This window comes from Parus major, chromosome 17 (genome assembly GCF_001522545.3).
Source record: "Parus major isolate Abel chromosome 17, Parus_major1.1, whole genome shotgun sequence".
NCBI lineage: Eukaryota > Metazoa > Chordata > Aves > Passeriformes > Paridae > Parus > Parus major.
Window position 1 is genome coordinate 9,964,257 of NC_031785.1, and position 11,931 is coordinate 9,976,187.

The following is an 11,931-nucleotide window of genomic DNA, read 5'->3' on the forward strand; positions in this document are numbered from 1 at the left end:
CCCCTTCCCACCCAGGGGAGCCCCTTCCCACCCAGCAGCCTGAGCTGCCACATGGGCAATTCCCACAGCCTGACCCCAGAGCCCTCTCCCTGCTCTGCACAGACACACTTCCAGCAGTGGAAGCACGAGGTATAAATTCCAGCTCAGGGAACAGGCTGTAGGAAATGCCATCACTGCTGGAACTGACCCCATGGATCTGAGTGGAAGATATCCCCTGTCCAGGTAGAGCAGAGCTCCTGGCTGTGCTGGCTGGGGCCCACATGAGCTGGGACCAGTGCCTCCCACCCCTGGGGTGCAGTCAGGCAGGAAAAGGCTCCTGTTTGCTATAGGAAGGCAGCACCACAGCTGGTCTGGGTGGAAAAGCATTTGGGGAAGATGCCAGTCTTGCCATTGCAGCGTCCTTCCAGCCAGTCCTCGTTCACTGGAAAACAAAGGAGCAGGAATGAGTCCTGGCCCATATGAGTGGGGTTAGTGAGAGCTTTCATGGCTGGAATTTAACTCTGGGCAAAGCCCAGTGCAAGCCTGTAACTCCTGAGAGTATGAACCTGAGACAGCACTGGAGAGGCCACATTTTCCCCAGTATCTCCCCACAGCAAGCTCCAAAAGCCTGGCCCAGCAGCAGGACTGGAGAGCTACCTTCAGAGAGGATATCCAGCACATCTCCCTTGCTGAACTCCAGGTCCCCTGGTCCCTGTGCTGGGTAAGAGTGCTGAGCCAGCATCTGGTACAGAACAGGCCTGCCCGAGTGGGAGTCCGAGTCCTGCAGGAAAAAGCCAGCACGGAGGTTGCAAAGCAAAGCAGAGACTTGAAGCCAGCCCAGCAGAGACGTTGTCCCAGCCCACATACCTGGCAGCAGAGTGTCAGCCTGCCATCTGTCAGCTGCTGCCACACCTTCCCCAGCTCCTCCTGTCCTGACACTGTCCCCAGCTCTGTGCCATCCAGGAGCCTGTAGCTGCAAGGCTTCATTAATGCTGAGCAAATCATCTCCTTTAAAGCCAAACTCGGAGGCAAATCCAGCCCCTCTGCCACCCCCAGCCTTCACATTCCCCTTTGAGGTCACCTCTGAGCTCGTCCCCTTGCACAGGGACATGGGGCCACCCCACATGCCCAGTGTCAGCTGGGTGGCCGTGCCCCGAGGGGAATGGCTGGTGGCCCACGGCAGCCCAGGCTGGCGTACCTGAGCGTGCCCTGCTGTGCCTGCTGGGCCAGCGAGTCCCTCAGCAGGGCCCGCAGGGCTGGCAGGGCTGGGGCCTCGCCTGCCCGCAGCACCACGGAGCACTCGCAGCGCAGCCGCAGCACCACCGGCCTGGCCGTGCCCGCAGCGGCCTCCCCGCTCCTCGGGGACATCTGTGGGGAGACAGGCTCGGTCAGAGTGGGGAACCAGAGTGTCCTGAGCTGGGAGGAACCCACAGAGATCATCAGTCCACCCCCTGGCCCTGCCCAGACCCCCCAACATCCCACCCTGGGCATCCCTGGAGCTCTGGCAGCCTCGGGGCCGTGCCCATTCCCTGGGGAGCCTGGGCAGTGCCAGAATTCCATGGGGGAACAATCCAGACTGACTATGAAGTCCATGGACTAAGGAAAACCACGACTGACCCTAACAAACCCAACTGACAATATCTGCTGTCATACCAAGAGAGGTGACACAGACACAATCCCTCATCTCTGTGCTGCCATGTCACGGTAGAACATTGTCAAAATACAGACCTGAATTTCAAAGGGGGAACTCTGATTTAAAGCTTGGGATCCAAAGTTCCTCCCATGACCAAGGAATTCTGGTTTTGGTTCTGATTTTACAGGTACCTCCTAAACCCAAAATTACATGAGCAGGGCCCCAGTTCCTCCAGCCAGCTGGAGAGGAGCAGCCAGATTCCTCTGTTGTGTTGCCTTCTGGCTGAACTGCACCTGAAAAAATTACTCCAAAAGCCCTAAAAAGAGGAGCCACAGAGCTGACCTGCAGCTGGTATCCCCACAGGAGTCATTCCAGGGCCATCACATGCAGGGGCTGGCGATGGCATGGAAGTGCCTCAGAGCACATTACTCCACAGGGTAAATCTGAATGAACTGTGCTGTCCACACTGATAGGGACAGAAAATGGGACACAGGAAGAGGGGAGAAGGGACAGCAGGGTGTTCAAAGACATCTGCCTCTAGCAAAGTGGGTTTTAAAGCATGTGCACAAGAACTCTGATGTGTTTGGTGCTCCTGGTGCCTCGGAGGGTGGCAACAGGTGAACCCTGGGCTGTATCACAAAGTGGGATGGTCACAAACTGGGAGGAAAGACCACAGGGGATCCTCTACAGAATGGAAAAATGGTCAGAGGAAGGAGGTTTTTTCTCGGTGATTTGGGAGCAGCTCAGGAATTTTGGGCAAGAATCTTGCACTTTTCCCAGCTCTGGTCTCCAGAGGCTGTGTGAAGTTCAGTGTGTGGAACACCTCACCTTGGAGTCCACGTGGGCACTGGCATCACTGGCAGAGGCATTTTCTTCCCCGGGAGCATCTGCAGAACAGCACAAGGGCAAGGGAACAGCCCTGCAGTCACCACAGGCTGCAGTGGGGCCACCACCTCCTCACAGCCCCTAAAGAGAGCAGGGTTTGGGCACAGCTCCACCCACTGAGGTCCCTGCCCAGGGATTACCTGGCTTCTGCTTCACGTGAAGGCAGCTGGGAGGCACCTGGGCAGGAGGAAGGGGAATCCCAGTGCTGTTCTTCTGCAACAGAACAGCATCAGAAAGGACAGGGCAGAAAACACAGGAGCCTGGACAAGGCTGGTGTGTGACAGGCTGCAGCCAGCCACAGATTCAGGGGTGTAACCCCAGGGAGAGCTGCTCATTGAATGGCTGGATGAGGTGCAGCACTCAGGCTGTTGAGGGCAGAGGTTTGCAGACGCTTCTCTGGCCCCCTGCTCCCTGCTGGGCTGGTGCTGGAACAGAAGGAGGCTGCCCACACTGCTGAGGGCTGTCCCCACGTGGGCTGCTTCATGGTGACACATCCATGGAGCAAACACCCAAGGGTGTACCAGGGATTCATTTGGAGGAGGAAAAATGACAATTAAAAAAATCATAGCAACATCAGAGCAACCATGTGCTTGAAAGCTTCCTGACAGGAAACAGGGAGCTGAGCTGCACCCTTCCTCACTGGGTTCAGATGGAAAATGATTGGGATAATGTGTGGCTATGCCTGTGGTGGAGATGGGAGATGAAGTTCTGAGGAGAAGAGAGTCAAAGGGATTTTTCCTACTCCTAACTCTTCTGTTGTTCCCATTCAAGAGCACTTGGTCTTTGGTCAATAGTCTCAGTGCTTCATACTCTAAGTTTCTCTTACAGAGTTGTGCTATCCTGTGCTAACCTTACAGACCAAAGTGTGCCTTGGGCCCTCCCTCCCCCTGGTTGCAAGGTTGCCAGCTCACCCATTTCTCCATCCTCGAGGCAGGCTCCAGGAGAGAGCTCGGGATGTGCAGCTTCTGCAGAGGGACACGGAGCAGAGCAGGCTGAGAGAGGAGCCCTGTGAGCCCAGCCCAGCCCCTGTTCCCATCACCCTATGGCCACATGAACGTGCCCAGGGCCCAGGGCCACCCCAGCCATGCAGTGCTCTCACACTGCTGGATAATGGTGCTCCTGCAGCTTTTCCTGCTGGGAGCAGGGGAACAGGACAAACACCCACCGAGTCCCCTGCTGCCAGGACATGCTCTGGCAACGATGCCCAGGGACACCAGTCCAGCAGCATTTCTTGTCTTCTTGCTGCTCATTTAAACTGAGCATTGCCATTTTTTGTTTACAATGGGTTTTTTTTTTCTATTGAGAGTCTATTTTTATTTTTTCTACATCAAATTTCACCTGGCACTTCACTAAGCAGTCACCCAGCACATCCAAACACTTGTGTAACTGTTCCTGTAGCTCCAGATGCTTCTCCCCTATCACTTAAGAACATGCTAAATGCTGATGTCACAGAGGAGCCGGTGGGTGAGAGCCCAGTGCCAGGAAATCTGGGGGTGTGGGAAGGAGCTGCTGAGGACCGTGCTGGGGGCTGTGTCCCTCACCTGCCCATCGTGGATGGCCGTGGCCCAGCCGTCTGCTGCCCTGCTCAGCACGAACACCAGGCTCCCTGCAGGCACCTGCAGCCCCGCCGGCTCCCGGGGGCAGTACCGGGACAGCAGCCGCTGGTACCCGGGCTCGCCATCCCTGCGGGGACAGGACAGGACAGGACAGAGCTGCACCCCTGGCCACGGGTGCCTGTGACCACCACACTGCACCAGCCCCAGCCGGCACGGGCTGCAACCTGCAGGTGATGGGAAATCGTGATTTCCACTGCTGCCCTTTGCTCCAGCTGGGAACAAAAGGGGCTCGGAAAACACTGATTTGCCAAATGCAGCTGAGTTTTCATTGTGCTGATAAACACTATCAAGATCAAAACAATTATTCAACACAGCCCTGAAGTACTGCTGGCACCATATCACCAAAACAAATTACTTTCTTGGGGTTTGAACATGATTTTGGCTCAGGACATTAGGGCTGGTAGTGAGTATTTGAAATTGTCCTGGGAATTAAGATGGGAAAGCTGAGCATCCTCTGCCACAGACCTGGGCAGGTCCCACAGCCTGTCTGCTTCCATTCCCCAGGCATGGCACGATCCATGCCTGTCTCCCAAGATTATTGAATCAAGTCCTGCAAGCTGCCCAGAGGCTCTTGCAGAGATGCCAGGGACCTGCAGTGTCCTCTGCAGCCACAGAAGCCCTCGTGTGTTTGTTATTCACTCCACCCCTGGTGAGAAGTGGGTGTGGATCCCTCGGTGTCTTCACACAAAGATGCTGGAGAACAAAAGACTTTCTGAACAGTAGTGAGGGAAGGGTAAGACCAGCGTGGGACTGAACACTCACCGCAGAGCATCGGCACTGGGTTCATAAAAGCCCTGTTTCTGTGGGAGAAACAACAGGACCTGTTTATAACAGTGCCTCCTACAGCAGCAGGGCCACCTTACCTCCTGACTGTGCTATTTTGTCTTTACTCTTGACCCCATTTGTCATTCCACACCACCCAGAAAAGTCTGCTGCTCCACACCTTACTTCTCTTCCTTGCCCTCCCTCTTTATCTCATCAGGAAGTAACACAACCTCACTGCCCTCCCCTGGTTCCAAGCACAGTGTGAGGCAGCTGTGCTCACACTGACACATTTACTGAAGTGATGAGCAGAGACAGGCTGAGCACACCAAAGCACTGCTGTTTTGACATGGTGAAGAGCCAAAAATGCATCTTTAGAGAGCTGGAGATTCCCTGAGTCCCTTCCAGACAGTGCTGAGCCTGGCTCTGAACATCCTCATGGATCCAGGCTAGCATTACACTGCTTTCTTTCCCTGATGGATTGGATTTGAGCCCCTTTCTGGAGCTCCATGACAGCTCCATTCCTCCTTTCACAGCCCTGTCCTGCTCACCTGAGGCCTGAGAGGCTCGAAGCCAATGTACTCATCGTTGGGAATGATGGATGAGATCACCTGTTGGAGAACAAAGCAAGGAGTGAATCTGGGCTGGATGAAGAGACCCCCAAACTTCATCCAAGATTATCTGCTCAGACCCATTTCCCTCTGGCATCCCAAGGTCAGGCAAAATGTGGAGCTGTGCACACAGGGGGAGAGGCAGAGTTGGATTCCCAGGACAGTTTCAATCATTTGTGTCCCAGTTTTTAAGTCCAAGGTTTCTTTAAAAGTATGTGAATTTCTTACTTTCCCTTTATTTATTTTGGAGCTCTCTGTTCTGACTGCACTGGTCACAGAAGGGCTCAGAGGAATTCTCTGCTGCCTTGTATCAAGGGATGAGACAAAGCATTTGTCCCCCAGGTGCCCACCTGTCCCCTGGGAATGCAGGAGTGAGTAGCAGCGTGCTGGGACAATGTGCCCCTCTTAACAACCTCACTGTCAGCAAAAGAGCAACCACAGCTTCCAGAGTGCCTGCTCAGCCCTTTCAGACTTTAAAGTGACCAAGACTGGGGAAGACATTTTAGTGCCAAAGTGCATTTTTTGGTAGAAGGGCTGGCAATTGTAACCAATTTTGGCTTCTGTGTCCTGACTGCCTGGGCTGGCTGCAAGCTCTGCCCATCCTGCTCTGGTCCCCACACGGAGGGGGGAGATGTGTGGGGATGCTCCCTGGAGATGGCAGAGGAGGGATTTTTTTCTGCTGCTGTAATTGTGACATTGACATTCCTGTTACCTTGGGTTTACCCAGGAAATCTTTTGAATCCAGCTGCTCAACTTCTTTCTTTCGTGGTCTGAAAAGTTCCCCGAGAGGAACCAGCATGGGCTCTAATAACAGGTGGTCCTGGGGTGGGGAAAGCAGGTAAAGGAAAAGCCATCAATCCACACTGAATGTAACATCAGAGCACTGAAAAGCAAATACAGCGCTCTGAGCACTGCAAGAGCATCTCCAGGAAAAATGGGGCAAAAGTTTTGGCTGTGAACTTGAGCAAGGCCATTCAAGCCCCACAAAAGCATGAGCAAACTGAGAGCTCAGCAGCCTCAGTGGAGGCAAGGACAGACACTGCTGGCATGGACTGGGTGGGAAGGGGAGCAGTGCAGGAAGGTTTAGTAAATAAATCTTCTAAACAGCTTTCCTGTTTGACCTCAGATGTTTTCTGTTCAGCCACAGAGTAGAATGCTAATAGCAAATATAAATAATACACTGGAAAAGCACAAATGTGATGCCAGAAGAGATCATCAGATTAAAAACAAAGTATGAATCTCTTACAAAGTATGAAGGTAGCAAACTGATGAATCTTTCAGGAAGAGTAAACCAGAGATCTGCAAATATTTCCAGATCATAAAGGAGTCTAACAGGAAACTTTTACTTAGAAACAACCCTAGAAACACTTTCACACCCTACTTAAGCTCTAAAAGCGATTGACATTAATATCTGAGCTGCCACCAATTGTTCCTGAAGCCAAATGGACTCAAAAAAAGCCAGTGCCATGAAAAGGGAGACTCCAGACCTGCACTTGTAGGGGTTCTGAATTTGAAACACTGCACAAGGCAACTGGCTTTGCAGGATAAGCACAAATGGAACTGAGCTCCTGAACATGAGGGACCAGGAACCAGCCTCAGAGGTCATCCCAAAATTCTCCACTGTGGTGTTTCTGGGCAGGGAAGCACCTGGGAGTGCTGGAGTTCCTCTAGCACCTGAGCTTTGGCAGAGCATGGTGTGCAAATGGCTTACACTGTGCTAGCAGGTGGCCAAGCAGCTGGGTGGATGGCAGGAACATGCAGGAATCAGGAACATTCCAACAGACACTTTCAGCACACATCCCTGAGCTGAAGCCCGATGCACACACCCAGGAACTCCCACAGGTGGCTTTACCTGCACCCGCTCGAGGGCCAGCTCCAGGACTGCTGTTCTTCTTTCAGGTCTCCACACAACAGCCTGCTCCAGGGTGACTCTGGCCTCCTGCCACTGCTGCAGGTGGCACTGCACTGCTGCAATGCTGTACAGCACCTGCAGTGGGCACAGGGACGGGATTCAGAGGGCCAGGACCAAGGGACACCCAACACATCCTCCTGAACTCAGCCAAGAAACAGGGACAGGCACTAAATCACCAAAAATTCAGCAACAGGAAAGGCACTCTGAGCAGCATGGCTGGGAAAATTTCACAATCAGAAAGGAAAAATAAAAGCTTGGGTGTGCTGGAGCTGCTGGTCAAGGTGAGGAGAGACATGGGGACAGCAGGTGAAGACTCTGCTACCACACTGTTTATGTCAGATCCTTCCTGCATCCAAAAGAACAGATGCTTTTCTTGGGTTTCTTTCTGCATGCAACTAGGCAATGATTTTTGTAATCCTGACTCCCTGTCACTGCAAAATAACTTAACTGAAACTATTTCACATTGTAGTGGGCTGTGAATGTGCAAATTGTCAGTTGTAGCTTGTCACCCTTCAGCAGCATGTCAGTCTGTTCCTGGGGAAGTGCAGGCTGTGGGAGTGTTGCAGACAGGGTGTTGGGGAGCTGTGCTCTATATTGGGAGTGGGAGATCTCTCCCTGTCACTGGCCAGCACTCGCTGTGTGGGAAAGCTGCAGGGCCATGGGCAGAGCACTGTCAGACAGCTCCTTATCTCCTGTCACACGGTTATCAGCTGGAACTGAGCTGTGTGCCTGGCTGCACTGGACAAGGCTGGAGCTCAGAGCATGCTTTTCCTTTACTCCTGAATCATGGCAGTAGAAGACTCTGGGAATGTGGGGAATGACAACCCTGAACATGTACAGGAGCTGTCTCAGGAGGCAAGGCAGCAATTCTCACACAGCAGTGTCACAGCCTTGCAAGAGGCAAATGTTTCTGGGTTTTCAAACCACGCATGTATCTCCCACGAGAAGATCAGCTGCAGAACGTGAGAGGCCAAGCATGGGGAAAGCTGATGGCACAATTCTGCTGGAGGATGATGTTGGTGTATTTTGAACAATGAGCTCCAGGTAAGAATGAGACACAGCTGAATCAGGATGCTGATCCCAAGTCTGCAGGGCCAGCACGGTGCCAGCACATGTCCTGGAGTGTGTTGACACCAGGAAAGGGCTCAGCCTCCTCGGGACACTCCTGAGCCCTGCCCCTTCCCACCTCCAAGAGAAGGCAGTGCCGTGGCACTGAAGCTGTTAAAGGCAGGGAGGTTGGGCTAAGGATGCCAAGGACAGCCTCCTCCTGCCGGAATAAGGTGCGTGACAATTGCCCGAGATGCTTGGCTGGAGTTACACAATGGCTCCTCACTCTCACGGAAGTAAGGAGTTAAATCCTATTTCCTGGATCTGCTTTTTGACCTGTGTGTGTGGATTCAGAGAAAACAAAATCAGCCCTTCCAGTAAAGGACAGTTTCTAGGAATCCTTTATATATGTCCAAATATGCCCAAAATTTACAGCCAGTTCAGCCTTTGAGCTTCCTTGAACAGGATGTGGCAGGTGTGACAGAAAGAGGTGCAGGATGGAGCATTACAAACACAGCCTGAGCACAGGGTGTGAGTTCAGGCACAGAGGGAATATTAAGATCAGTTGCTGCAGTTGGAAAGAGGCTTTTATGCACCTGAATTTCCTGGAGTCCGCATTATGCATCAGCTCTCTTCTCATCTGCCAATGTTTCAACTTCTTTCAGCTCTTAGAGCTTAGAATTTACATGTGTGTTTACATGCATGCAAGTGTAAATATTACACAGAATCCCAGACTGGTTTGGGTTGGGAAGGACCTTAAAGCTCCCAGTTCCACCCCTGCCATGGGCAGGGACAACTTCCACAGACCAGGCTGCTCCAGCCCCATCAAAACTGGCCTTGGGCACTTCCAGGGACCCAGGGGCAGCCACCACTTCGTTTACATATAGAGAAAATAAAAACCCCTCAATACACAAATTCCCATGCACCTGCTCTGGACAATTTTACTTTCAAAGTGCATCATTTGCTAAACTTTCCAGAGATTATGTTGGTTTACAACTTTTTTGATTAAGTTACTTTAAAAAAAGTGCAAGCAGAGTATTTTTACAGTTCTAATGTACTTCCTTGAAAAAGTCTTGGGTCACTGATGCCTGTTTCTGACATCCCAACAGTGGGGAAGAATTGCTGAGCCAGGCTCTTACCTCCCAGGCATAGAGGATGTGCCTCAGCCCCAGCTGCTTGTAATCGATGAAGGGATTTTGTCTTAGGTGACTGAAGGCCATGTGATAATCAGAGAGAGCTTCTTCATACCTGCAGAGGTGACACAAGAGACTGAGCCTGAAACAGCTGGAGACTGCTAAAGAAGCTAAAAATCACACTAACAAACAGCATGTATTCTGCTCTGCAGGCTGTGCAAGGAGAGCTGTACCAGAGATGTGTCATCCTGGTAAAGAACAAACACTGCCCACTGTTGGGAGCTCCCTGCACGTGTCTCAGGAGGATCCAGGGCTGGGAACCTGGCTGATGGGCACCAGGGAGGGCACACACATGGCCAGAGCATCAAAACTCTGAAACTCAAAATTTAGAACCTCAGCATTGAAAAACGTAGAGCACCTCTGAGGCTAAGGAGGCAACTAGTCTGAATTTACACCAGCTATGCAACTGAAGTCTGAGCAGGTGCAGGTGGTGAAAGGAAGCATCCAGGAAGGGCTGTGCAGTGGGCACCAGCCAAGAGAAGGTGCCCAGGTAGATGTGGGTGGGTGGGAGCAGTTTCTGATGAAGGAAGGAGCCCTGAGGCACTGGAGGCCATCAGCTCTTTGGGCAGGAGGCAGCTGCCAGCTCTGCTGCCCCTGCAGAGGGTGTGCTTGGGGCACATTTGCCTCTGCTGCTGGTGGAGCAGCTCCTGAGAGCCCTGCCTGGCACTTCAGCAGCCCCAGGCACAGCCCCTCCACTGGAGAAGCCAGAACTGCTCACCTTAACTCCCTCCCAGAAATAAAGACAGACATTTGGTGGAGATTAAGGTCTGGAAAATATGGGGAAAACAACAGGAAAGAAAATAACTGAGCTCAAAGGTAAGACAAGATCTGTAAAATACTTCCCCCAGCTCCCTGAGGAGGAGGATGTCACTGTGATTTAACTGTGGAACAATGAGTAATCAATCCCATGACACTTCTGGAGCAATCTCAATATTTTATCAGTGAGACTGAGATCAGGCCCCTGAAGTCTGCTGGCAGGAGAGTGTGCAGGCTGCATTTCTGGGAAGGCCAGACTCATGTGTGTCATGTGAAAACACACCAAAACACACAATTATATTTTTTTAATTCCCAAAGAAAATCTGAATGGCAACATAATATTGTGGCTTCCAGGAATCTGTGTGTGTATGGGACAGAAATGTAATGTGTCAGCCACCCCTGGGGCCCCAGAGTTGTGCAGCTCTTATCAGAGATAAGACTTGCTGACCTGTGACAGGGTTTCCAAGGCCAAGCAAACCCTGTGAACTCTGTAAAGTTTCTTGAAGAAGTGAATTTTGGAATCAAGAGTCATTTAGGTTTAGGAATAAAGCAGGACTGAAAGGAGAGAACCAAAGGCTGCACTGGCTGTGCACCTAACTCACATTTCCAGCTGCAGGTGCACAAATCCTCTCTGGAAGTAGCCCACAGCCAAGGAATTGTCCTTCTCAATGGTTTTATTGAATGCCTGAGGAGAAAAACACAGGTACACCCCAGGGATCAGCTGGGATCTGCTCTGTTGGTGCCCAGGCACACACACACACCCAGCCACATCCCTGCTGCCCTCACAGAGGCAATCCCTCCCAGTCATCTTTCAGGTCTTGCCTCTGCATGAGCTGAGCTTCAGATTTTCCCCCTCCTTGCTACAATGGACTGGACATAAATGAGCTGCAGTGGCCATCTGGCTACTTAAACTGGGAAAACTGCAGCCTGAAGCAGAGCTGGCCAGGACAGTGGGAGCAGCAGGACTGACCAGGCTGGGGAAGGCTGAGGTGATGAAAGGGTCAGAGGGAGGAAGCTGCAGGGCTTCCCACAATGACCTCTAAGTCAGCACCTCTGCTTCAGTGCCCCAGCTAAATACAGGCAGTGCTTGCAGAACTGGCAGCAGCTCGTGGTTCAGTGGCTGGGACAGCCAAGAGTCCTCCTGAGGCAGCAGCAGCAGCAGGGATGTGCTCCTTCCCTCCCCACTGCAGACACCTTGTAAGGATAACAATGCTGGAAGCCCAGCCCTGCCTTCACTACAGGTTAAGGTGAGTCTGTGACCCCACACACACCGTGCTGGAACATCTGCCTCACTGGGCCATAAACAAAATAACAACAAACAACTGTTCATCCCCACAGAAGTAGAGCTGAGCTTCTTCCCTGTCACTGCCCCTTGACTGGGGCTCAGAAGTCTCTCCTGAACTCTCTCCCTCATCTTCATGGCACCACTGCCCTGTGCTCAGTGTCCCAAACAGCCACTGCCCAGGGCTCCACGGGCTGCCCCAGCCCCTCCAGCACAGCCTCAACTCTTCCTTATGTGCTTTGAGGAAAGGTTTAT

General features: G+C 52.3%; 1 protein-coding gene across 2 annotated transcripts in view; it reads right to left on the minus strand.

Annotated features, from left to right (window-relative positions):
• Positions 1-6: 6 nt before the first annotated feature.
• The window catches only part of NOXA1 (NADPH oxidase activator 1), a 14,340-nt gene continuing 2,415 nt past the window's right edge, over positions 7-11,931 (minus strand). Inside the window, exons 2-15 of one of the 2 annotated variants that reach the window (XM_015645226.2) lie at positions 10,997-11,079; positions 9,585-9,693; positions 7,339-7,473; positions 6,199-6,306; positions 5,427-5,486; positions 4,876-4,913; positions 4,039-4,180; positions 3,409-3,462; positions 2,638-2,707; positions 2,441-2,499; positions 1,178-1,347; positions 847-952; positions 637-760; positions 7-421 (exon numbers count right to left, since the gene is read on the minus strand). In XM_015645226.2, the coding sequence (XP_015500712.1) occupies positions 324-421; positions 637-760; positions 847-952; positions 1,178-1,347; positions 2,441-2,499; positions 2,638-2,707; positions 3,409-3,462; positions 4,039-4,180; positions 4,876-4,913; positions 5,427-5,486; positions 6,199-6,306; positions 7,339-7,473; positions 9,585-9,693; positions 10,997-11,079 (1,356 nt within the window). In that variant the 3' untranslated portion in view covers positions 7-323. Of the gene's footprint in view, positions 422-636; positions 761-846; positions 953-1,177; positions 1,348-2,440; positions 2,500-2,637; positions 2,711-3,408; positions 3,463-4,038; positions 4,181-4,875; positions 4,914-5,426; positions 5,487-6,198; positions 6,307-7,338; positions 7,474-9,584; positions 9,694-10,996; positions 11,080-11,931 lie in introns of both variants that reach the window. The other variant, XM_033518471.1, reaches the window with a different exon arrangement.